Here is a 23,673-nt window from a genome sequence, read left to right as displayed (position 1 = left end):
TCTGTTTCCTAAATAGATTATATAGAAGGAAAAGCAAAAATAAAATGTATGCAAAAATTATTATCAACAACAAAATATGGTAATTTCATCAAAGAGAGCGATGTAATTCTTTCAAGCCACTCAAAGCAAGGTTATAGACCATTTTTGCTTTCATTAATGTGATAAGATTAAGTTACAATAATTTTTTTTATGCTAATGAGATCTGAGTCCCAAATTTGAATTGAATTCTTCTTTTAGTTACAAAAGATTAGAAGTTTACTAAAATAATAATGGATAAAAATATTACAGAAAACATAAAATCATTACAGAGCTAAATCTCAATATCGTACCAACTTTGATTGATGTTGCAATGCCTAGTTTCATTGCCTAGTTTCTTCTAGATTAGAAAATACACTCGACCAAAATTTTATTTGAAAATGAAACTTTTATTCTGATCGACTTACTTTGAAACTGAAATGTCATTAAACCTAAATATCATTGGGGTGCAGTAAATCCTTTTAAGGATGGTGCACACCCTCAATAATCTCTAAAAATTAGTTAATTCAACAAAAAATACACTAAAATTAAATGTCACATGGGGAATTTATAGTTTTTGGAAGTTTTTACACATAATTCAATTTAGTGAGCTAATTCACAATGTATCTAGTGATCCTTTTGGATAACATAAAATCATTAATTCTTAATCCTTGATTTTCTCAATTAGCTGTGAATAAAACAGCAGGCAAGTTACATAACTATTTTTTAATTCTTAGTTAATTTGATTATCTGGATTTGTGATTTTTGATAATTCGGGAAAAAGTATCCCCAACCCTGACCGACTCAATCTGGATCTCAGAGCTCTCTTTTTTTTTGGCGCGCAAAAGGGTCATTCGAGTTGGCGGAGAACGATGGAGCCTCGGTATTGTAAACCGTTCCTCAAACGCTCGCGAGCCGCTCCGGGCTCCAACACCTCCCCAAATTCTAGGGTTTACTGCGACTCCGGTAAGGATCTCAATCTTTCGAATTCTTGCTTTGCTTTTTGGACATTTTGATTTACTAACAGATTCTGATAGCGACTTTATGGAACACGAAAGTAAATTATTTTCTTTATTTGAATTGGGATCGATTCTGGATTAGTTTCTTGCTTTGATCTCTGTAAGGTAGGGAGAGCTGAAGACTGATTCAATTAAAGCGGATGGAAGTTTATTGGAGGGGTTTCGTTATTATATGATCAAGTAGTTGTGATATCTGGAAAAAAGATGGGAGGTGGTTGAGATAAAGAATGGGGTTTGAACTTTGTGCGGAAGGGTTGAGAAAGAGAACAGTGATGCCTGGGGGCAAACAGGTGGAATTTGTGACGGAAGATCCATAACACCGTTGCTAATTAGATTGTCGAAGGAAGGTCAACCCGTTTATTGATGACGTTGACCACTGAATTTTACGGTTCCGGTACCCTCTTTACAGTGTTAATGAGATTGTCGCCAAATTCCAGTTATTGTTTATGGATTGAATACCAAAGCCCGAGTTGAGACTTTGACTGGCCCTTAATGCAACCGTGTGTTGTTTTCTTCTTAGTTTAGCTACTAAGTCAGGCCCTCTAAATACACTGGTTGATAATGCTTGAAAATGTTTCTTTATTCAGCTTTTCAGCATCCTACAGCAAACTGCAGTCCAAATTAACATTGTTGATAGTTATTGGGATTTATTTGACTTTTCATAAGTGATATATAGCTTGTTGATGACATAATATAAATCAGGAGATTTTAAACATATGAAATAACCTGTGTTACCGGATTGATGATTTGTTGCTGCAACGGCCAATATCATGCAATGAACATTTGGAGCTATTATGCTGGCTAATAATTATCAAATTCACCTCATTTTCTATACCATAATATGACTGCTCATCTGATAGAAGTTGTTACCTGGTTCTGGTTGTTATGTATCAAGTCAAGTTAATAGTATTAGTTGCCAGCATGTTTATTTTTCTTAGCAAGGAATGCAGCCAAGTCAAGAGTTCTATGCACCTTTTTCTGTCTTTGGCATTATTCAAGAGCCGTTACTTTAGTACTTGGGTCCAATTTGCTGAGTTTGATCTTGTATGAGGTTAGTTGCTTCGTAGGGTTTCCCTTGCTCACCTAGATTTGCCATTGTTAAGCTGGTTGATGGAGAAAGATTCTTGTTATCATGTATAACAATTATCAGTTCATCATGTTCCTCCTAAATCTACCTTTGAGAATCTTGTTATTCCTCACTTCTGACACTACTTTTGGCTCTTGGCCCTTTTTTTTGTTCATTTTTATTTTTCACAATCATTGTAAACACCCTTCCATCTTAAACTCTGTGGTCCTCTGATACCAATGTTTAACCTAAGTTTAACACCTTTAATAATATGTCCAAGCTGAAAGATAAGTAAAGGATTCAAGAAGCTCCCTTGATTCTATAATGCTTTGATTGTGAAGTTTTATGAAGTGAATCAATTGATGTCTCATTGTTGGGTGTCAGCTGGAATTAGGTTTTCAAATTGGCCTTTTTGGTTAGATTTAGACTTATGCAATCTATTTTGTGATGTTTTTTTGATAGTCTTATTTGTACCTTGTCTAGTTTTATCGAATTTAAGCAACTGGTGAATCCATAAAGTTGATTCTTTATTGAGGGCGATGATCTCTTGACATATAAAGTTAAAGTTCAACACTTAATTCTTTAATAAGTATGTTCTGAAACTATGGGGCTTATGTCCTGGCCAATTTTTAGTTTCTTTCTTGTTCATCTTTTAAGGTGGGCTGTCCTGTAACCCTCACACTATGCGACCACCAAATGCCAAAGCTACTCAATTTTTTTAGTTATATTAGTGCCAAAGGAGAGAGGCCACTGAAAAAGATTGGTGAAGAGGGAAGGAAAAAAGATGGGAGGTGCTGCGCTGAAGCAGGAAGAATAGGAGGAGGAAGAGAAGAGGGTTGAAAGGTGCTAGACTTTGCTCTAAGACATATGCACACATGCATTCACAAACATACATGCAATTCATCCATTCATTGATTTATTCTTCTATTTTTTTAAAAAAAATTAGTATTTAGTATCTTTTGCAAGTAACTTATTTTTCTAGCTATTAGTTTGCATGCGGTCAGAAAGCCTTCATTGTTTATCCTTGCTATAGTTCTCTGTTTTGTTTCATCATGGCTTCTATGTTATCCCTACTTTAGTCTCTGTAAGTGCAACCATAGCCATCAAACCTTGTCCAACTACATGTGATGAGGTTTACAAATCCAAATTCACAAATTATTCCGATCTATGGCTACCTCTTTGCATTCACCACGTATAAGATCTTTATATGCCAACAACATTTCAAAATATCATGTCAATCTTTCCTTGTTTTGCTCCAGCAGAAGATTTGACCAACCTATGTGGTATGCATATGACGTGATTTAAAATTTCTACTTTGTATTTTCTGTACTTGTTCATATATGCTCATGATACATTTCTTCCTTCCATTAAACAGGCCAGCTAACTAATCTGAAGATTAATGTGCCTTTTGTCCACATGGACAAAACTTAAAGTAAAAAAACAACCTCCCTGCTACTTTTTTCCTTCTTCATCACACATTGAACAAGAAATATGTTGTAACAAGATCTAATATGTTGTTTAAAGAGTGCGACAGGATTAGATATGCAATTGACATGTAAGAATCCAACTGCTTATATCAGATAGTGCATTAAATTACATTCAGGAAACTGTCAAATGAGAAATTCATTCTTTCTACCCTGTTCCGCAATGCTCTATTCAATTACATGAACATGTTGAAAAATGATAGTATCAGCGATAAACTTTGCAGTTAAAATTGCTGGACCATTAACTGTTGAATAAACTTTTACTTGCATATTTATTGATAAACAGAATATTATGAGATAGGAGGTCAAGATCTTGGTTTTGATTGCTGTTATATTGCATATATTATTATTTCTCAACCTGTGTTTCATCTAATTGAAAGGGACTGTTTGCTAAAAGGTATGAGCAGAAGGAAAAAGGTGAAGTTTGCAGATTCTCTTAGTGTTCAAGAACTAAGATGTGAAAAGAGTGCACGTTCAGTAAAGACGGAAACAACTCGGTCTCCAAGTTGTACGTTCCCATATTACAAGCATACTCCTTTGCTTATATGAGTATCGTACAAATTATAACGGAAATATTGGTCAACTTAAACCTGATAGTACCTTTCTTTTCTCAATTTTACCATCACATGAAGACAAATATATCAACTTTCTAATATTATAGGCTGTTTATTGTGTAATAAAACATTAAAAAAACTTGGAGATTATAATATTTTTGGTCAGGCTTGCTCTTGTCCTAGTTTTTAAAACAAGGGAAAAAAGGTCATTTTATATGACAATTACTTTGGAGACATAGCTTAGTTGATCCCATTTTTTATTAAATCCCTTGAATCCCCACTGTCAACTATAACCCAAATGTTTTTCGAATCTAAAGATTTATGATGCTGCATATGACCATAAATAAAATAATAAAGCTTCTTAAATAGAAAGTTCTTCATTCATTCCCCTGCATTGGTCCCCAAGTATTGTTGTTTATCCATAATCCACTAGGAATTGACATGGTCTTTTGTGTGTGAAGAATTAGAAGTGGTTTGTGGGTCAACAAAGGGAAACTATGCTATTTACTCTAAAAGAGGATGTAAAATGGGCTTTCAGCTTAGGCTTAGAGGATTGCACTGGAGCAAATCCCTATGTACTGTATAGAGCTTATCAAAAGGTATTAACTGATGCTGGCCCATGTCAACACAGCATGGTTTAGACTTCTTTGTTTGCTTTGGGGCACCATGGCAGGCGTCACCATGCCACTTCAGACATCATGCTGGCCACTTGTTATTATGCCCTTTGACACCAGCCAAAGGGCTTGTAGCCTTCCTGCATGGTGCCAAAAGGCACTCAGCCTTAGCCCCACATGCAGGGAGGCTATTTCTATGTTTCAAAGCCATGACACCTAGGTCATGATGGAGCAACCCTAATGTTGCATCAAGGCCTGCATTTGAGAATAAGTATTATGCTATATTTGATATTTCATAGTATGCTAAAATGGAACTTTAGTTGTTCTTTTCAATATAATTCTGGGTATTGGATTAGTTATCTATTCATAGCTTGAATTTTCTGTTTAACTTAAAAAAAATGTTGGCAGCTGATCGTGCAAAGACTTCCGAGTACAAGTATTTTAAAAAACTACATGAAGAAGCTGGTCATAAATGTTGTTCTTATGGAGCTCCTGTGCAAGAAATCAATTTGAAGACATCCAAAGAAAGGGATGGTGTGGCAAGTAGGTTCACATATGGATTACTTTGGCTTCTAGCCTTTCAAATGGAATTTGATGTTCCTTTTGTTTTTCCTAGTATGGCATTCTGCATTTAAAGAAAACATTTAACAGTTCTTGCATTTTAAATTGCACATGGAAGGTCATATATTTAATTGTGTGCCTTTTCCCCTTTTGCAGATTTCTATAACTCAGGCACATGCAAATCTGATATGAGTAAGTCCATTTTGCCTCTTCAAAATGTCACGCCTATTGCTGAAAGGTCCTCTTTTACACCTGCTATGGTTACTGAAAATTGTGGTGAGCATTAAATTCAGCTATTCTAGTGGTTTCTCTGGTGCATTTATAGATCTAACCAAGCTTTCCTTTTCATCTTGTAGATTTATCTAGTTAACTGTTTCTCTTTCTCTTTGCAGCATTGAATAGCTTAGTCACATGCAAATATGATGTGAACAAATCCTCATTGCCCATTCATAGTGTCATGCCTATTTCTCAAAGGTCCATATTCACACCTGCAGAGGTTTCATGGAACTATGGTGAGAAAAAAAATGAATGGTTTTGATTTAATTGATATCTGATGTGATGATGAATGGTGTTTCCCATGAGTATAATCTCATTTGGTCATGATCATGTTTATGCATGAAAGTTAGATCTTTGTCTTTAACAAAGGTAATGTACTAAGCAATTCTTAAATCTGTCTGTGTTTGTGCCAGTAAGTTAAAAGTTATTTGTTTCCTGGCTCTTTGGTGCTTGGTGAAGTTAAAAGTTACACATTGCAGTTATCATACTATGTCATATAATTTAACTATATCTTCCTCATGTATCATAACCTCCTTACTCAAAGATCGAACTTAAATTAAATAGGTTCCAAGTCATGGAGAAAGCCATATGATGTATTTTGGAGAGGGTCACAGATCACATGGACTATATGCTGGATCCTTTGTCTTAGGGCCTGTTTTATATGTTGACAAATCCATCTCCCTTTTTAATATCCAGACGGGGGAATTATCTGTTTAGAGACAAGTTGGGCTGGAGAAGTTTAATGGATATGTGAGCCCATCAATCGCCCGTCATGATTTCTTTTTTTTTTTTGTGTGTGTGTGTGGCTGGGGAGAGGATGGTTGAGCAAATTCAATCTTTTCAGTGGATTCTATTTATCCAAAAAAATTGGGACTGAGTGTGATCGGTGGGCTTCCTCTCAGCTTCTCTTTTCTTTCATATCTGCTACACAGTGACTATCGTACGTGCCATCAGAAATAATGTTGATGGAAAGCTGATTGTCCAGATAGGGCCTTAATATTTTCACTAGTTATGCAAAGAATGTATACTAGTGCAGCAGATGATGGTAAAACCAAACCAATTGTACTTGGATTTTTTACATATGTTATCCAGTATTTGTTTGAAAGCAGACTCGACCAGAGACCTTAAGTTCATGCAATAAAAATATATATAATGATAAATTCAACTTTAAAGTGAAGAAGCCAATGCCCTAGGGTTGTGTTTTGGTTTATGTGCACATTAACTGCTGACCAGGAATCCTCTTATGCACGTAAAGCTGCAGCTGAACTGTACTGTAGAGCTCAACCACAGTCTATGTTGCACAAGTGGAGCCAAAGCAAAGAAGACTTGCCTTTGCTGCTTCCATGAAATTGTGCCCAAAATGAAGAAGATAATCGATTCTGCTTCTTTTTTCTTTTCCTTTTTTTGAAAAAGTGACCATCAATATATGTGCCGAGAGTGTGAACTTATAAATATTTTATGTCGGCTAGTAAATGTAGGCATAAATGCTGCCATATCGTTGAAGTTTTTACAAATTTTTTGAGGTCAGAGCAAGCCATTGTTCTTTTTACCTGATATATTAACTACTGACTCTTCTGAAAATAATCTGTCGACATTGTTGCAATTTAAGTTTGAATAGAAACATGATAATGTGTGAATAAATCTTTTTATGACTGTTTTGCCTTAGAAGCATGGTGAAGATGCTAATTGAGTATTATCATTTTTCAAAATCTTAGGAAGAAAATACAAGCACAGTGGAATTTTTACTGAAAAGAGGCGTAAACTACTTCAGTTAGCATTGCAAGCGTTGTCTCTGGAAATTGATGAATTACGACTAAATAGGTTAGTAAAATATTTTCGGAACCTCGTCTACCTTTTCAATCTTATATGTGAAATTATCATCTGACAAAATATATTCTCAGATCAGATTCAATTTTCAAATTCCTGCATAGGTTGGGCACTGGGAGAAAATCGAGCGACGTATGCTCTTTCAAGTTTCAATTTCATTATAGAATGGTTTATTTTATGTCTGCTTCATAATTTTAATTATCTTTAAGGTTGATTGCATTATCAACAGTTCATGTGACTCAAGATACTGTCAGCTAACCTAAAAATTTGATGCCATGTCAGCATGAGAAACTCACAAAGTCAGTGCAGAAGGTATCAAATGACTGGTGCCGGTCACTTGCTGCATCCAAGTTTGATGGTCCCTTGGAAGAAGTGCTTGAGTTAACAGGAAGAAACCTTTTTCCAACTATTTCCACAAAACACTCAAGAACGGATTTGCTTGCTCATAAATGCAAGAGAACAGATGATTGCATCAGTTTTCCACTGGAGTACTCTGAGATTGAGGTTTCTCCTACTTGGCATGCTATTGAAGCAGGGTTTCAGTGCAACAAGCAATCCAATTGGGTATTAGATGAAGCGGGAAGCTCAGATCTGCATGCTGAGAACAGATCAACCTCAGCTATTGAATGGAGCACAGAATTTGGATACATGTTACCCAAATTCGTTTACCCAATCCCTAGAGCTTTTTCTGCCTATCACCCCTTCACTGAGAAATCACTTGTGCCTTATACCAAAAGAACTTCAACAAAGCTATGTGATCTCCACGGTCAAGAATTGCATTTAGAGCTGGTCAAAGAGCAGTGTACTACTCGGTTACTGGGATGGAATGAGGACATTGAAGAGCCAGGGCTATCTTTTGGTTCTGAAAGTGAGATGGATCATTTGCCCCTAACCTTGTATACTGCTCCAAATTTTCTTGATCAAACTAACTTCTATGAAAGTAGAAAGATATTCAACTTTTCCTCCAGCAGCAACTGCTTGGCGCTGCCTGATACATCTCATCTGAGTGTGAATGGTCTCCTTTCAACTCCACTGCATGCATATGAACTAGAATGGAAGAGCTCACCTACTGTTGACAGCATGTTCAAGTCTTCACCTACCAGCAACCATGAGGTGATGCTCCAAGTAACACCCCATCAAAACCTGGATGGTCTCTTTTAGACTTCAGAACATAATTATGAGCCTGAAAGGAAGAGTGCACCTATTTTGGACACACAACTTTGCTTGTTGATTTCTGCTCTCTCCTGCCTCATGAAGGGAACATAGGAGGTATACTGAATTGCATGTCTACCACAAGCAAAGATGATTTTGCAGGTGAAAGAAGCATTGTGGGAATCCAAAGTCGCCATGCAGGTGACATATCTAGCCTCAACTGATTTTAAATCCTTATGTCCCAACTTTTCTTTGGGAAGGGAAGAGAGGATCTCTGCATTCTTCCTAATAGACAAAGCTGGTGCTGATGTTAAAGGAGAACTATATGTGATAATTAAATGCTCTTGAGGAGAAGATGAATAGTGGCTTTATATTGATCTAAGGGCATCAGGCTGTATGTATACAAGACTAGGTTATAGACTTTTGAGTTCTATCTAGGGTAACAGTTGTATGAACAAATCATACGGTATATACATCTAATTCTCCACAACCCACCCCCCTTTCAACCTTATGGTGGTTCAGAAGTGAGCAGCATGACTTTGCTAAGGTGAGTCTGAAATCTTGCTACTGTAAATTGCATATTTCATGCTTTGGATGCATCTTGGTGTCATATTCTAGGGATTTTTTTGAGTGCCCAACTCTTGACTGTTTGATGTCCTTGGCAGGACAGAAATGGCTGAAAAGAGGAAAGTTGAGAGAAGAAAAAGTGATTTGGCAAGGCCAAGGGCTGTTTCTTGGTAAAATACTTTATATTTCATTTTTAGGAAAGGGTTAGTTGTGATAGAGGTAGTAGCCTCATCTCACAAACGTGAATATATAGGGAGCAATTGTATTGGAGGGAGCTAGTAAAGCATCACCTAACAAATGTGAATGTATGGACAACAATTGTATTAGAGGGAGCTGGTAAGAAGTAAAATGTCTAATTCAGGAAGAAGATTAAAGGTTTTTTGACTTGAATTTTCCCCCATTCTCCCCTCGAAATTGACGAATGCGTTTCCTCTTGGACTTGGACAATGCTTAGCTCTGGATGAGTTGTGTGATTTGTTTATCCACTTCTTATCTCCTATTTATAATGTTGCCCAGGTAAGGAACCGAGGAGGGGTGAACTTGATTTTCAAAAAACTTTTACAACTATGTATTGCAGAAAATAAAATTTTCAAAATATATGAGTTGTGAGATAGCAAATATGTGTAGCTAATTAACTAATATATGAATGCAACAAGCAACACAATTAATAATATTACAAATACAAAAAATTTATGGTGGTTCGGTGCCAAACTTAGTATCTACATCCACTTCTCAAAGTTTTTTTGGAAATTTCCAATCCATTATGCGTATTATCATGAATACAAATGTATACCACTGGCTGAAACTTCTAACCTCTACACTTCATTTCAAGGTATGGATCAACCTATCCTCAAGTTTCAATATATTTGAAACTTGTCACCCATAAATATAATAAAAAATACTCAAAGAACAATGAAGGTATGAATACAATAAATGCGCCTTAATGAGCAGAATTAAAACTAATGAAGCATTGTTTGTTTTGTTGGAGGGAAGCTTTCTTTGCAGCATACTTCAGATAGAAATATTCTCTTAATGCACAAGAAATGGTGGTTGAAGGTTAATCAATGTTGGGCACTTGTTTTCTTATTTTTCCTTCGAACTCTTCAATCTCTTTACTCTCTAATTGAATGTGGAAGTATTTATATCTTCAACAATGGTTGGAAGAGCTTTTTTAACCGTTGGAGGGCAGAAAATAGTTATTGGAGGTTATTAAATATGGACTGTGCTCACTAGAAAACTAGTTGTTTGAGCTGTCATATGCAGAGGGGTCGACTCCTCGTCATCGAGGGTCTCCTCTTGATAGGCTGATAATCACAGTCTTTTGTCTTCACCTCATGGTCATCCTAGGGTCAACTCCTTGGGATCAAATCCTAAATTATAGAAGTCGACTTATGATCTATAGTGATTAACTCTTGAAGTGCCAAAATTTTAGCCTTTTCTATTTTCACCTTATGGCTTTTTGAGACCGTTTTTTGCTTGATTGGGGTTGACTCCTGACCTGTGCCAACCGACTCCTATAGCCAGGGTCGACTCTTGGAATGTTAGCGTCAACTCTTCTATATCTGGGGTTGATTTCAAAGACCTTGAATTTTATTGCTTTACTGTTTAAGCTTGTGGTCTTCTAGGAGCCGACTCCTATCCTCTTGGAGCCGATTCATCCACTGCAGAACTCCACAAAACTTGTCGGATACTTTTTCAATTTTGAGATTTTGACTTTAATGCTTTTTTAAGCTTCCTAAACCCTTCAAATACATCTAGCTTCCTTGTAAAATAATTTAGCTACTCTAAGAGCACATAATCATTAGTAATATACTCGAATATTTTGTTATTATTAAAATCAATTTATTGGTCAACATATAATTTACTATCCACTAAGTCAAGGACAAGCAATAACGAAGAAAACAAGAAAAAATGGTTAGGCAAATTGTTCTTGTCTACTTGCACCATATCATTGAAAATAGAGTTGATCGTTGGGCAAGCGTCGAGCCTAAACTATATTTATTTTTAGTTGAGTTTCACATCGAGTTGATTTAAAATTTGATATTTTCTGCATCCAACTCGGTTTAAGATTAGCTCTACTTGAAATATAATTTGTCTTTTCTGTTTCAAGTGCTTTTTTATTTTTCAAAAATATTGTAAAGAAATATTGTTTGAAAGTAGCGTTTGTGGAGAGACATTATCTAGTGGATGTTTTATTCGCTTGTGAATGCATGCAATAATGTGAACCCTTTTTTCCATCTACTTTAATTATTTAACAAATGAGAGTATATTAATGAATTATCATTTTTGGCAAACTTATATCATTATATGGCATGAGGTCTTTGGTCCCGTAGGTAATATAAATATTATTATGGCTATTATAACGGTTTTGGCAACCCTTTATTTTATAATAATAGGAGAAAAAAATACCAGTACTATAATTTGTTGCCTAGCACTAAGATTCATTATAACACAAATAATGACTATTATTTTCATCCATATCTTTCTATAAATCAAATAATATTTTTCAAATTCAATTTTTTATCAAAATTTCTCTCCAAAAATAATTATACATCAAAAATAATATTTTTAAATTAATAAAAAGTAAACAAAAAGATAAGCTGTTATTTTGCTAACATTGTTCATTATTTTTTTAATTATATGCTATTATAACAGTCATTATTATAAAATTTAAAATATTTTTGTAGGCAAATAATGACCACACTATTTAAAATCGTACTCACCTTTAATACTACAAGGTAACTACTCTAGCTTGAATAAATATGGCCTATTAGTTCAGCTTTTATTTGAATAAAGGACAAAAGGTTTGCACCTTTGGAAACAGCAAATATATTTTTATCAAATTATGTCAATAATCAAAAAAATATCTCAGAAATAGTCCCATACGATGCCGAAGTTGGTTGTCACGTGCCCTACGGCACTAGCACGACGGCGATAAAAGCCTAGGCACGCTAACAACTGGAAACGTGCAGTTCGCACGTGCCGAGTTCTAGTTAGCACTATACAAGGCACCAAGAAGGGCGAGAAAGAGAGGCGGGCGGTAAGGAGAAAAGAACGGGTTTTTTTTTCGACGATTTTTTTTCAGTGCAAAGCTAGGGCCGGAAGAAGAAGAGGAGGAAATCAAATCCAGAAATTTTTCGGCGGATTTTTTTTTTCCGGCGGATTATTTTCAGGAGCAAAGCTAGGGCGGGAAGAAGAAGAGGAGGAAATCCAATCCAGAAACCAGAATGGGTTTCCTCGAAGACTTCCAAGCCAGTAAGATCTCCTCCCCTTACTCTTATTTCTTTCTCGCTTATGATTTCGTCAGTTTTTAACTCATCCAAAAAAAAGCCCTACCGTTTGATCCCTCCTCTTTGCCCTTTCACTCTTTACCATTTCCTTTTTACTGTTGTAATCTCGTTTAGTACTTAAAGATCGATCAGCTAAGTTTACCCTGAATTTCTACCTTTCATTGAAAGATTGTGGCTTTAATGATTATAGATCGTTGCGCGAAGAGTAGCTGCTAGGGATCAAAATGATTCGAGCTTTACTATATTAGGACTGTAACAGATCCTCCACTGAGTGGTTTGCCACTTTGGGAAATCAGCGCTTGAACTTGTGCTTGAAATTGGAGGATGAAACCTCTTCTCAAAAGGAAATTGGAGGATGAAACAGGGATAATGAGAACGATGCCGTACCAGCAGGAATTTCTTGGTGCTTTTGCCAGTTCTTTTACATGGTTAATCATGCTTCTTGGTGATTTGTCCATATTTCTTTTTGTGGGTTTCTTTTGTAGGAATTAGGTTGAAGTCATCCCTTGAATGACCTTAAAGGAAATGCTTGATTGCATGTGAAACGCTTCCTGGCATTTGGCAACTTCAACTAGGTTTCTCTTGTTGAGATGGGAATTTCTGGCGGTTCAGCCAGCACCATCTCTTACTCGTATCCTTTTGGTTGTCGGATATCGGTAATAAAGAAAATATGTTACGTTACCCAGTTATGGTCCCGTCATTCCAGTGTCTTGGGAGGGGCAAACTGGGGACAGACCTGACCTTTAGGTTTTTCTTTTTTTTTTTTTTTTGTATTTTACAAAGTGGCTGCCTGACGACTCGAAATGTGGCATTGTGTTTGTCAATCCATGCCTGTTACCACTGCACCAGGCAATGACCTCTTCTCTGATATAGGTAATACTTTGTTCAAATTGCTACAAAGAAGGCATTTTTCTTAATGTTGGATAGTGTGCAATCCCAACATTTATTACTCCTTGTTCCGAGAGTAAGAATCTATGATGTTTCAAGACTCAAAAGATATTGTGTACAATTACCAACTCACCAATATAGCTTTTTGGATTATTGAAGCTGTTTAAGAGACTATCCACTCTTATCCTTAAGTCGTCAAGCAAGATATTGGTTTTTCAATTAAGAATTATGACCAAATAAATTTTAGAGAAGGCCTATAATTTCCACATAGCTTCACAAAAGCAGCAAAATCTGATCCGTCAGCTCTCTCTTCCCCTGGAAAGTCTTATCCATGAGGGAAACTGAAAGTAGGATTCTTTAATTTGTTCTGTGTCAGAGAGCGGATTGGATATGTAAGTAGGTTGGATTGTTCCAAATATTTAAGCCTGAAAACTTAGGCTTCAAGGTTCTTGCTTCCTCTGGAGTTAATTGTGATTCTCAAAAAAAAAAAATTATTTTTTCTGGTTTCCCTATAGTTGCATGTTCTAGTGTTTTTGTTGGGTGATTACTCATGGGCATGTTTTCCAGATGAGCCATTTGTGTAAATCTTGTCAAAATGAGCTTGATGTTTAATAAGGCATAATTTATTGTAGAAGTCCAATTCATGTTCCATTTGCTGTGTGTTGATGTTCTCATTGACAAATTCGGGTCAACACACTATATCTTACTGTAAACAGGAAGAAAACAAGCCAAACTTTTAGCTGCCTCAGTTTTTTCATCTTTATGTATTGTTCTCAAATTTTCTGTTGGCTTGAGTTTTTCAAATTTATTTCAGGTATGGATCACAACCTTAACTGTAGTAAGTATGGATGCTTATGGTAAAGATTGATGTTCATAAATCAATGGTCTTAGTTGAGGTGTTATTCTGTCTATGAGATGAGATTCAAAGCTTGCGTTTCTGATATAACCTGAACTTGATGATGATTAGATCATTGTCCTTGTTGACCTCTAAATAAGCCACATGGCTCATGTAATAACTCAAATGAGATTTGGGGCATATTGGAATGTATTCCTTAGTTGAAATGTCTTATGTGGATACCTTATAGCATTTGGTTAATGCATGCCTCAAGGAGGAGAAATTATATCCTACTAGCTCGGCAATACACTGGGCCAATACTATGGTGCCACGTGGACATTTTTGACCACCTCAGTGTAAGAAAAAAAGGGAAGTGGATTCGGTCAAGCCCTCTGCCCCCTCTCCTGAGGGGAAATTAAGCAATAGAAAATGAAGTAAAGATGCAATCCAAACAATTGGAAATGCAGTGTCCAAACTAGGAAATAGGGATCGACTCTGAAGCGAGGGCAGGAGCCGTCTCCTCTTTGATGGTGAGAAGTTCTTTAAAGCACTCCACCAGCATTGACTCGGGTACGAGTTTCAGAGGAGAAGCAAGGATAGGACTCGTGTCATCCACCACTGGCAATTGACGAGGAAGGGATGCTTGACAGTCTTGGTTCTTGCCATTAGCCGCCTCTTCCCCTTTTGCCTCTGCCTCTTGTGCCACTGCGGTTACCGCCTATATCCCTTCCGCCATTGTAGTCGCCACCGCCGCCAAGGTTCGTCGTCTCGGTACCATACTACGTACCGATGCCATACTAGCATAGTGTCGGCATGGAATTCTTTTGGCGTACCGACATACGATATGTCACCGGTACTGAACCATACGGTACGGTACGTTTGGCATCATTCGGTTCGGTATGGTACAGTACAATATACCATGGTCGCCGTATGTGTCCCTTTCGTTGCCGCCTCTGTTGTGCGAGTAGTTGCCTCCAACGTAGCCTCCTCTTTATCCGGACATGGTGGTGGCAGTTATGTGCACAAAATAGACTAAAAATAGAGATAAAAAGTAGAAGTGAAGCGAAGAAAGCGAGTGAAAAAACGCGTATTAAATGTCCACATGGCATTATAATATTGGCTTGGTGTACCATCGAGCTAGTACACCGGGTGTAGGATATAATTTCTCTACGCGCCTCATGGCTAGCTCAAAAAACTGCTTTCTAGAAATATGATTAGAAAAGCATATATTTTTTTTATATTTAAATCATTGGTTGAAAGGGTAGTTGGTTATACCCTCTTTCTCACGTTGTATGAAGGAAATGTATTATTATATAATTATTTTGACTATTAGGTATATTTATGATTTGGCAGTTGCTGCACACATTATTTTAAAGAATGACTACCTAGTTGGGCTGCCTACTTTCCCTCCTTAATGTTCTGCATCATGTTTGAGTATGAAGGATTAGATCAATTTTATGAATTATTATTAAATTTTTCCTTACTTCCTTTTGACTTGCTACATTCTATATGGTTTGCTATACTTCAATTTTTGGTTATAACTTCCCTTTTTATATTTCTCCTTATTTCTATTGGTCTTTCTAATTTATTGTGGTTGGATGTCTTTGCTTCTTGGCACTTGCCTAGATGCACACCTAGTCATCACGCGTCATCCCATAGTCTATCAAAACATTGATTCCGTACTTTTAACTCTTTCTTCCGACCTTCCCTTTCTATTTGTCTTTTTCTTGCACTCATTTTTTTTTAGAGTGCATCCATTTCTTGCAACATTGGATCCTTTCTGATCTGTGTTAGGGTCAATTAAGGTTTTTAATTGGTGAACAATTTTATATATATGTCTGTGAATTGAAGTGCAGAGCAAATCAGAAAACCGAACTGTAATATGTGAGTTCATGGGATCAAATACACTTCTTGTTTGGAAATTTAGATTACATTAGAAAGGAAAAGTTATTGAAAGGCACAGAGCTTAGTTTTCTTGCTATGTCCTTAGGTAATTCTATTCTATATTGAACATTTGAGTTGGTTATTCCAATAATGTGCTTTTTACTGTAACTTGGCTTTCCTTCAGGTTTCGAGTCCTTGCCAGCCCTGCTGCAACGTAATTATGGATTGATGCGAGATCTAGATAAAAGTTTACAGGGTATGTGTTATGTCAAAAAATTGTATCAGTATTATAAGTTTCTTTTTTTTTTTTCAGTAACTAGTATTATAAGTTTCTTTGCTGTAATTCTTATGCATGTCAATTACATGATTATTATCTCTATATTAGTGGCATTTTGATTTTGTAAGTTGTGCCTGCTGTGTTGAATGTGTTAGATGGCAGAGAGAATAAATTATCACTTCCTTTTTTGTATGAAATGTAATATTTGCTTTTTTTTTTCCTTCTTGACTTTTGACGGCGCTTTAATTTGTGCCTTTTTCCCCTTTTGTGAAGCATGAATATATGGTCCCTAAAATTAAAACAGCCATATAATTGAATTTCTATTTTAGATCGACTCCACCACATCTTGGCCTTAGATAAGGCATAATATTCAACTGTTTTGGTTCATCCACGGTTCCTTTACCTCTGTTTACTCATGTCATTATTGAGCAAGGATATGTCATTATGGGACTCTAAGAAGGCTTAAAGACACTATCTCTTCAACAATATCTAAACATAGAGGTATTGCTTGCTAAGAAGGCTAAGAAAGATGATAACTTCTTTAAAACATTTGGGATAACATTCAACATAGCTGAGCCATCTAAATTTTGAGAGATACATCTCCATTTCAAGAACTGGTGGTCATGTTCCATTTCTTTCTCATGAACTACATGTATAACTCAGAAGTGCACATTATAATTGGTGAAGCACAGCAGTCATAATGCAGGAACAATGAGAACTACTTCAATGTTGCGTCTGTGATTTTTCAAAATTAAAGCTGATCCTTAACAAAGATTGACATATTGCTCATTGTGCTTGAGCTTGCTTAGTGTTGAAATGGTATGTACGGTGTGCCATGCTATGGCAAAACTTGGTAGTCATCGACACAGAATGTTGTGCCATGCTATGGAAAAACTTGATAAGCAAGTTTGTCAAAAGATTCATAATTTGCGAGCTAATATGTGCCTCATTAGTCATTTTGCACTTTAACCTAGATCACTGTTCACTACTTTATGCTAGTGTATGGACATGTTTGGAACACGATATTTTATAATTAATTTATAGGAGTCCAGCATCATAGTTTTCGTAGATATTCATGGTGTATGTTGTTTATCATGTGCACTGCATATTTATAAGTAATTTATCATACAGAAAAATTAAATAATGATGTTTATATTATCAGTAAAATATATGAGCTCAATGTCAAGGATAAAAGAAATATATTTCATTTACACATTAACAAGATAATGTTGGTGTTGTACGCAAACTACCAGTACTGTGTGAAGATCATATATTTGGTAATACTGCGAAATGGTTGTATAGTTTTGGCTTTAGCCTTCAATTTGATGTAGAATCATGATATGTGTTGTTTCTCTGTTAGATTCAGGAATTATCCTTCATATCCTTTAAAAAAAGTAAAATAAAGGGTAGCTTCTCAACACAAAACAAAAAACTATTCTAGATGGTTGAGCTTGGGTTTGAAAGGAGAAACTTAAATACAAGCACATCCTTTTATATGCTGGCCTAAATCTGGCATATAAAGGTGATATGCACCAAGGTTTTCAATCTCAATACTGGACCCTATACCCATAACTTACTAGTACAGGTTGAATCGTTATGGTACCCCCCGTTCTGTTACATGGTGCATTGTTGGAGTTGAGACAGTAGCTATACCATTGATTGGTACTGAGTTAGTGTAATGTGCCTTATGCTGGCCGGTAAGGGTCAATACTGCAAATATTGATGAGCAATAACACAACCACTCTACCATAATATGATCCAACATGGGCAATAGAGCTATTCAGTGCTTTACCATGTTAACTCCTTCAGTTATGGTAGGTACCTAGGATAAGGCTTCATTCTTGCTCTATCTTAGATCTATCTATATCTATGACTAATTCAACATTTACATATAACTCCTGTGCTTGATTCTTATGTGCATGACAAACATGATCAAGAGTAAATTGAGTCGATTAATCATACTGATTAAACACATCTGAATAAAAGTATTGAGAAATTTAGGCAGGAATTTATTGAAACCATCAAGAAGTACTGAAGTTTGTTTAGATGCATGGTTTTTTGGATAAGTTGGCAGTATGTGATAGGTAAGGTGTAAGGAGAGCTTGTATGTGTTTCAAGGATCATTTGCAGATCTATATTTGGTGGCAAATTAAATGCTTGTCTGAATGCACTGATGCACATTCCAGTTATGAGCTTGTGAACAATCAATGCATATATTATGAGCTTGTGATACATGTACATGTTAGCAGAGCTTGTATCTGTTTGAAGGATCATTTACAGATCTATATTTGGTGCCAAATTAAATGCTTGTCTGAATGTGCTTATGCACATTCCCGTTATGAGCTTGTGAACAATCAATGTAGATATGATTTCTTCATTTACCAATACATATTCTTGTTCTTAGCAAAAAAAGAAGAGATACATGTACTTTGTCAGTATGGGGATATGTTTCTTGGTAGGTGTTGCAGGTTTACAAGTCAACTAGATGTGTCTAGCTGTTATTCCATACATGAAACGAAGGGAGGAACTGAGGGAGGAAAAGTTGTCTGGTGAATTCACAAAAAATTTAAGAAATGATTAGTTAAGCGTAATTCCAAGCTAGGATGCTTTGATGTTTGTTTTCTATTTCGAGCGGAAAGCCAACTTGACATGTCAGACTAATTTTGGGATATGATTATATGACACCAATGAGCTGAAAACTGCATATTGCACGTAATATAACTTTGCTATTGTGCCTGACTGCCATAAGAAGGGACACTATTGGGCCGAACTAGAGTATTTCCTCTCAATACAAGTGCATAATAGCTATATCACTGCTTCAGTCCTTTGAGATGCAGATGGCTTCTCTTAAACTCTCTACCTTGAATAGAAAACAAGGGTATGAACTTGAAAAATTAATATTAGCATTTGACAAATCCTTTTCTAAGATAGGGGCTGTAATGCTTGTATCCCTTGTGTTGTATGAGCATCAAAGAAAGATTGACCTAAAAGAGCAACATCTAACTTGTTGCCCCATAGCCCATTTTCACAGAGAAAGTAGACCTCCAAACACCTCCGGAACGGATAGGAAAGGGATGACATGGGCAATATGTTGTTTTATGGTAACATCCCTTAGGAATGTTGGATGCCATGCTTCTAATTTAGATGCTAGGATTGCCTGACAACTGTATGAATCGAGAAGTTTGAGACTGAGTATAATGTCCTTTCCACTTCCACAAGGTGATGGTGCATTATTTTTGGCTCTCCATTCTATTGTAGAGTATAAGAATAGGGGATTTGATGAATAATTCTATTGAACTTTTGCTACCTAGAGTTAAATGACTAACACACATTATCATTATGAATTGATAGATTAGCACTGAACAGGGTATATATCTGAGAATGAAACATCCTAACTAAGCTACAAAGTTTCAAAGAGCTCTTCATGAAACAGAAAAACCTCATTCATGAGAGATTGTTAATTAACATGACATTATAATGAAATTGTCTAAAACTGAGTACATCCAGGGATTCCCGAATATTAGATTGCGGTGAGCATGTTAGGGCTCTCTTTTTCGATAGTCCAAACTTTGAGAAGATCAACATTTCTTTATTGATTGCCTTAGCATTCTTAGAGTGAAGAGAGGGGTTTTACTAGAAGACGACCTGTCCTTTACGTGGTCATAAAAAAGGAGGCAAAAGGGCAGAATGAGCCTCAAATCGGCCTGCATGCCAATGGATTAAGGAGGAGATGAATGAGGGAAGCTAGTTGAAGATCTGATTAGAGATGGCACTTAGGCCCTCAACCTGGCTCTGGTGCCACATTAGACTCAAGGGCTCATACATTAATTTAATATTGAGTCAACATGAATTTTGAAGTTGCTATGATCTTCTCATATCTTGCATCCCTGTAGAAAATGACATATATATTGCAACAAGTGAACCAGAAATGAAGAGATAGATAAGTAAAAGAAGATGTACCGGAAAAAATGTGGTGGCAAGGAAAAGGGAAAGAAAGAAAGAGGCGAGAAAGAAGGATAAGGAGACCTTGAATTGGGCAACAGACTTTGAAGACTATGCTTGTTTATCTGTATAAAATTAGGTGGAAGACACTTGACACCCAAAAGATAAAATGTTATCATAGGAGCTGGCTGTTATAGCATATATCCAAGTGATAATATGTGGGGCCAACAATACTCACATATTAAAGCCAATCAGACTTAAAGACTTGGAACTATAACATTTCAAATTGACTTATAAATTTCAAGAAGCATGCAGTCGCAGTCTCAATTTTTTGTCATGAATTCAGCAATGACATGCAAAACAACAGGAGAAATTTAGAAATTTGTGGGCATATATGAAATCAATAATGACATGGAATACAATCACTTCAATTGAAGGGCATATGTTATCAAGATTCTAAATTGTTAGAAATTTGCAACAGTTTATGGATTTTTCACATATCAAAAAAGTTATCTACAGACGTTTCATGTCTAGTGATGATAAACTGTAAAATAAATTGATCATAGTAATTTGAAATTTGCAGTTTTATATAACTTGCCAAGGCATATCTCAACATACAGAAAGGTGTCTATTGATATTGATACATGTGGATGCTTATATTTCAGTCCGATTATGAATGTGCCTCTGTAAACATAAGGTTACTTGTATGAGTATGAGCACTTTGATAGCTGCAGCTTTTAACATTCTTTTACTCTTTATTAACACATTAAGGTAGGGCAGCTCTTCGGTTCATTTATGTTTCTTGTAAATACATGCAGGAGTACAGCGGCAGAATGAACAACGCTGTGAACAAGAAATAGAGGATATTAGGCTGGGAGTTGAGTCTGGTAACATTACTCCTGATACATCACTTATCAGATTTTCTGATGAGGCTCTCGATGAACAAAAGCATTGCATCAGGATTGCTGATGAAAAAGTGGCCTTGGCCACACAGGTCTATGATATGGTATATAAGCTTCCCAGTTCACATTTTCACCTTATATAAAAATCAAATTTGTTGGATCACATGTGTGATAATCTTGATTGCATTCTCAAATTGCAGCCTACAAGGTAGGCAAACAAAATGCTTTAGTTTGATAAACAGTAAAAACATAATGGCTTCAGCCATGGTCTGCCGTACGGGCCGGTACGTACTGGTCCGGCCCTAGACCGGTACCAGATCCGTGTGGAATCCGGTACCGGATGGTTTTTTAGGAGAGCTGACCGGCGGGTTCGCACCGGTACGTCTATTTTTTTTTCTTTCAAAACAACTCCCGTGCCACGCCGTATCGGGCTGGTATGGTACCGATACTGGCCGGTACGGAACGGACCGGACCGGTTCGGACAGCCACCGGTACGCCGACCGGTATCGGTACGTCGGACCTTGGCTTCAGCCAAGATAAAATCATGATCTGCAAAGTTAAATTTTGTTCTTACCATGGTCTGCTGTGCTGGTACCAAGCTCCGGACTAGTTGTCTGGCGGCACAGGTTGGTATGGACCTGCGCCGTGCCGAGCCGGGTCTGTACCGACATGGTAAAAGGGGCAGGAAAGAGGGAGAACGAGAGAGAAAAAAAGAGAGAAGAGGAGGTTGGCAGAGAGCCAGTAAAGACTTGGGGAGCTGCCGCGCAGAGGAGACGGAGGCCGGGGAGCTGCGGAAGAAGGGCTCTGCTCCGGTCCTCTGTTTCGTTCGAAAAAGGGGCCGGAGAGGGCCCCTTTTATTTTTGGAGTTAAGTGAAAGTCGACAAATTTGCCTCTTCCTTCCTCTCCCTCTTCCTCCCTCCCCCGCTTTCTCTCTTCCTCTTTTTCCTTCTTCTCCCCCTCTGTCTCCGGTGTCTTTTTCGTGGCCGGAACCGTCCCGGTTCATGGCCAAAATGGTCTTGGTTCATGGCCGGTACAGCTCAGAACACCGTAAACTGAGCAGTTCTGGACGGTTCCGCCGACTATGGTTCTTACAATAATCCTTGAACAAGGAAACTGTTGGTTACACAATTGCTGATCATAAATTTGTGCCGTAGGTTGATGCACACGTCCAACAACTCGATCAATACATGAGAAAACTTGAAGAGGTCCGGCAAGGTACTTATAGAACTTCCACTCTATTTAATGGAAGGTATCTGATATGCAGTTTTAATCCCATTTGATATTGGCCAAATTTCTAGCTAATATACTGCTCGTGTAATTTATGTTTGGCAAACAGAAAGGGAACTTGCAACTGGGGCGGGTGTTGGTGCTTCAAATGCTGATGCTAGCACAAGATCTAGAAGGGTTGCTGAAAGTAGCAGAGGGGGGCGGAAGAAGTATGCTTCTTCTTTCAAAATGATCTTTATCAAGCAATAACATTGATGCAATAGATTGACACTCCATTTGTTGGCTGCAGATCACGATTAGCAGTGGAGCCACCAAGCGTAGATCTGGAATTACCAGTGGACCCAAATGAACCCACATACTGTATCTGCAACCAAGTTAGCTATGGGGAGATGGTTGCTTGTGACAACCCTGATGTATGCTTCATTTTCCTTGTCTTCCTTTCTTTGCTCTTCTGTCATGAATTTTCTCATCCAAAAAGTTGTGTTAATTACCGTTCTAAAAAATCTTGGTGCTAATTACTCTTTACTTTCTTCCTGCAGTGCAAGATTGAGTGGTTCCATTTTGGATGTGTTGGTTTGAAAGAACAACCAAAAGGAAAATGGTACTGCTCCAGTTGCGTTGGAATGCAGAAACGTAGAAAAGGTAAATGAATGATTGGTTACTTCTGTCAACAGTTAGGAGCTGATTTTGGTGCCAGAAATGCAAACGAGTAGCGCCATTTTTTCTTAATGGTTGCTTTGGTCTCTGCATCTATAGACTATAAGTGGAGATAAGTTAACAATTATGTTATTCATATTATGTGTAATAGCAAGGTGACCATATAATACAGTTTTAGCATGAAGATTCTTAGTAATATGTGTGGTTTTTACTTTAGTTGCCTAGATTTTGGTTCGTCATCTGGTCAGCAGATGAGACATCTTTGCGAATCAGCTATTTATGGATGCCATCACAATTTGGCAGTTGAAACCCAGGGTGCAGGCTGAATCTTTTTTTCTTGCTGGTGAGGAAAAGTAGACTAATGCTCCCTTACATGTAACTTCACTACATCAACTTGAGCAATTTCATGCAAAGCCGAAGGAACATCGTTTCTATAGATGAATTCCTTGTCATTTGCTATCGCTCTTTGAACAAGCCAATCAGCAGCTTCATTTTCTTTACGGAGTCTATGATTTGCTGAGAAGGCGGCAAGAGATGCAGTGGTCTGTCTAATATCGATGAGACACGGATGAGGTGATTCTGTAGCTCTATGCGGCGAAGTCAACCGATAGCGTTTGAATGTCCTTCAACTTATAT

General features: G+C 37.0%; 2 protein-coding genes across 13 annotated transcripts; both read left to right on the top strand.

The window, feature by feature from the left end:
* Positions 1–810: 810 nt before the first annotated feature.
* LOC103723697 (uncharacterized) lies at positions 811–9,499 on the top strand. 6 transcript variants are annotated; one of them, XM_089923989.1, is made up of 9 exons: positions 811–981; positions 3,982–4,092; positions 5,161–5,295; positions 5,470–5,589; positions 5,706–5,825; positions 7,305–7,410; positions 7,491–7,548; positions 7,699–9,115; positions 9,239–9,499. In XM_089923989.1, exons 1-8 carry the CDS (start codon positions 888–890, stop codon positions 8,575–8,577), a joined length of 1,623 nt encoding a protein of 540 aa, XP_089780115.1. In that variant the 5' UTR covers positions 811–887; the 3' UTR covers positions 8,578–9,115; positions 9,239–9,499. The 6 variants fall into 6 exon arrangements, with proteins under 6 accessions (XP_089780115.1, XP_017702264.4, XP_089780117.1 ...); XM_017846775.5 differs by having other exon boundaries at positions 9,234–9,499; XM_088723550.2 differs by having other exon boundaries at positions 813–981; positions 3,965–4,092.
* Positions 9,500–12,103: 2,604 nt separating this feature from the next.
* On the top strand, positions 12,104–23,233 carry LOC120103707 (PHD finger protein ING1-like). Of its 7 annotated transcripts, none has more exons than XM_088723554.2 (10): positions 12,104–12,390; positions 12,616–12,828; positions 12,911–13,000; positions 13,209–13,298; positions 16,217–16,288; positions 21,070–21,257; positions 22,308–22,368; positions 22,490–22,589; positions 22,670–22,793; positions 22,920–23,233. In XM_088723554.2, the coding sequence occupies exons 4-10, from the start codon at positions 13,229–13,231 to the stop codon at positions 23,028–23,030; spliced, it is 726 nt and encodes a 241-aa protein (XP_088579680.1). In that variant the 5' UTR covers positions 12,104–12,390; positions 12,616–12,828; positions 12,911–13,000; positions 13,209–13,228; the 3' UTR covers positions 23,031–23,233. The 7 variants fall into 7 exon arrangements, with proteins under 7 accessions (XP_088579680.1, XP_038974792.1, XP_088579677.2 ...); XM_088723552.2 differs by having other exon boundaries at positions 12,171–12,390; positions 12,911–13,081; XM_039118864.3 differs by having other exon boundaries at positions 12,616–13,081.
* Positions 23,234–23,673: the final 440 nt, after the last annotated feature.

Source organism: Phoenix dactylifera, chromosome 6 (genome assembly GCF_051530095.1).
Source record: "Phoenix dactylifera cultivar Ajwa chromosome 6, Ajwa_hap1_PhDact_Kaust_v1.1, whole genome shotgun sequence".
Classification (NCBI taxonomy): domain Eukaryota; kingdom Viridiplantae; phylum Streptophyta; class Magnoliopsida; order Arecales; family Arecaceae; genus Phoenix; species Phoenix dactylifera.
The sequence above is the reverse complement of the archived record's forward strand: the minus strand, read 5'-3'. Positions and strand labels throughout refer to the sequence as shown.

Bases quoted from the DNA above. Each gene is read 5' to 3' on its own strand.
- LOC103723697 (XM_089923989.1), top strand. From the start codon at position 888: ATGGAGCCTCGGTATTGTAAACCGTTCCTCAAACGCTCGCGAGCCGCT. The intron at 5,296-5,469 runs GTAGGTTCACAT...CCCCTTTTGCAG, and splicing joins AGAAAGGGATGGTGTGGCAA to ATTTCTATAACTCAGGCACA. The intron at 7,411-7,490 runs GTTAGTAAAATA...ATATATTCTCAG, and splicing joins GATGAATTACGACTAAATAG to ATCAGATTCAATTTTCAAAT.
- LOC120103707 (XM_088723551.2), top strand. From the start codon at position 12,750: ATGAAACCTCTTCTCAAAAGGAAATTGGAGGATGAAACAGGGATAATG. The intron at 16,289-21,069 runs GTATGTGTTATG...AAATACATGCAG, and splicing joins TCTAGATAAAAGTTTACAGG to GAGTACAGCGGCAGAATGAA. The intron at 21,258-22,307 runs GTATATAAGCTT...TTTGTGCCGTAG, and splicing joins CCACACAGGTCTATGATATG to GTTGATGCACACGTCCAACA.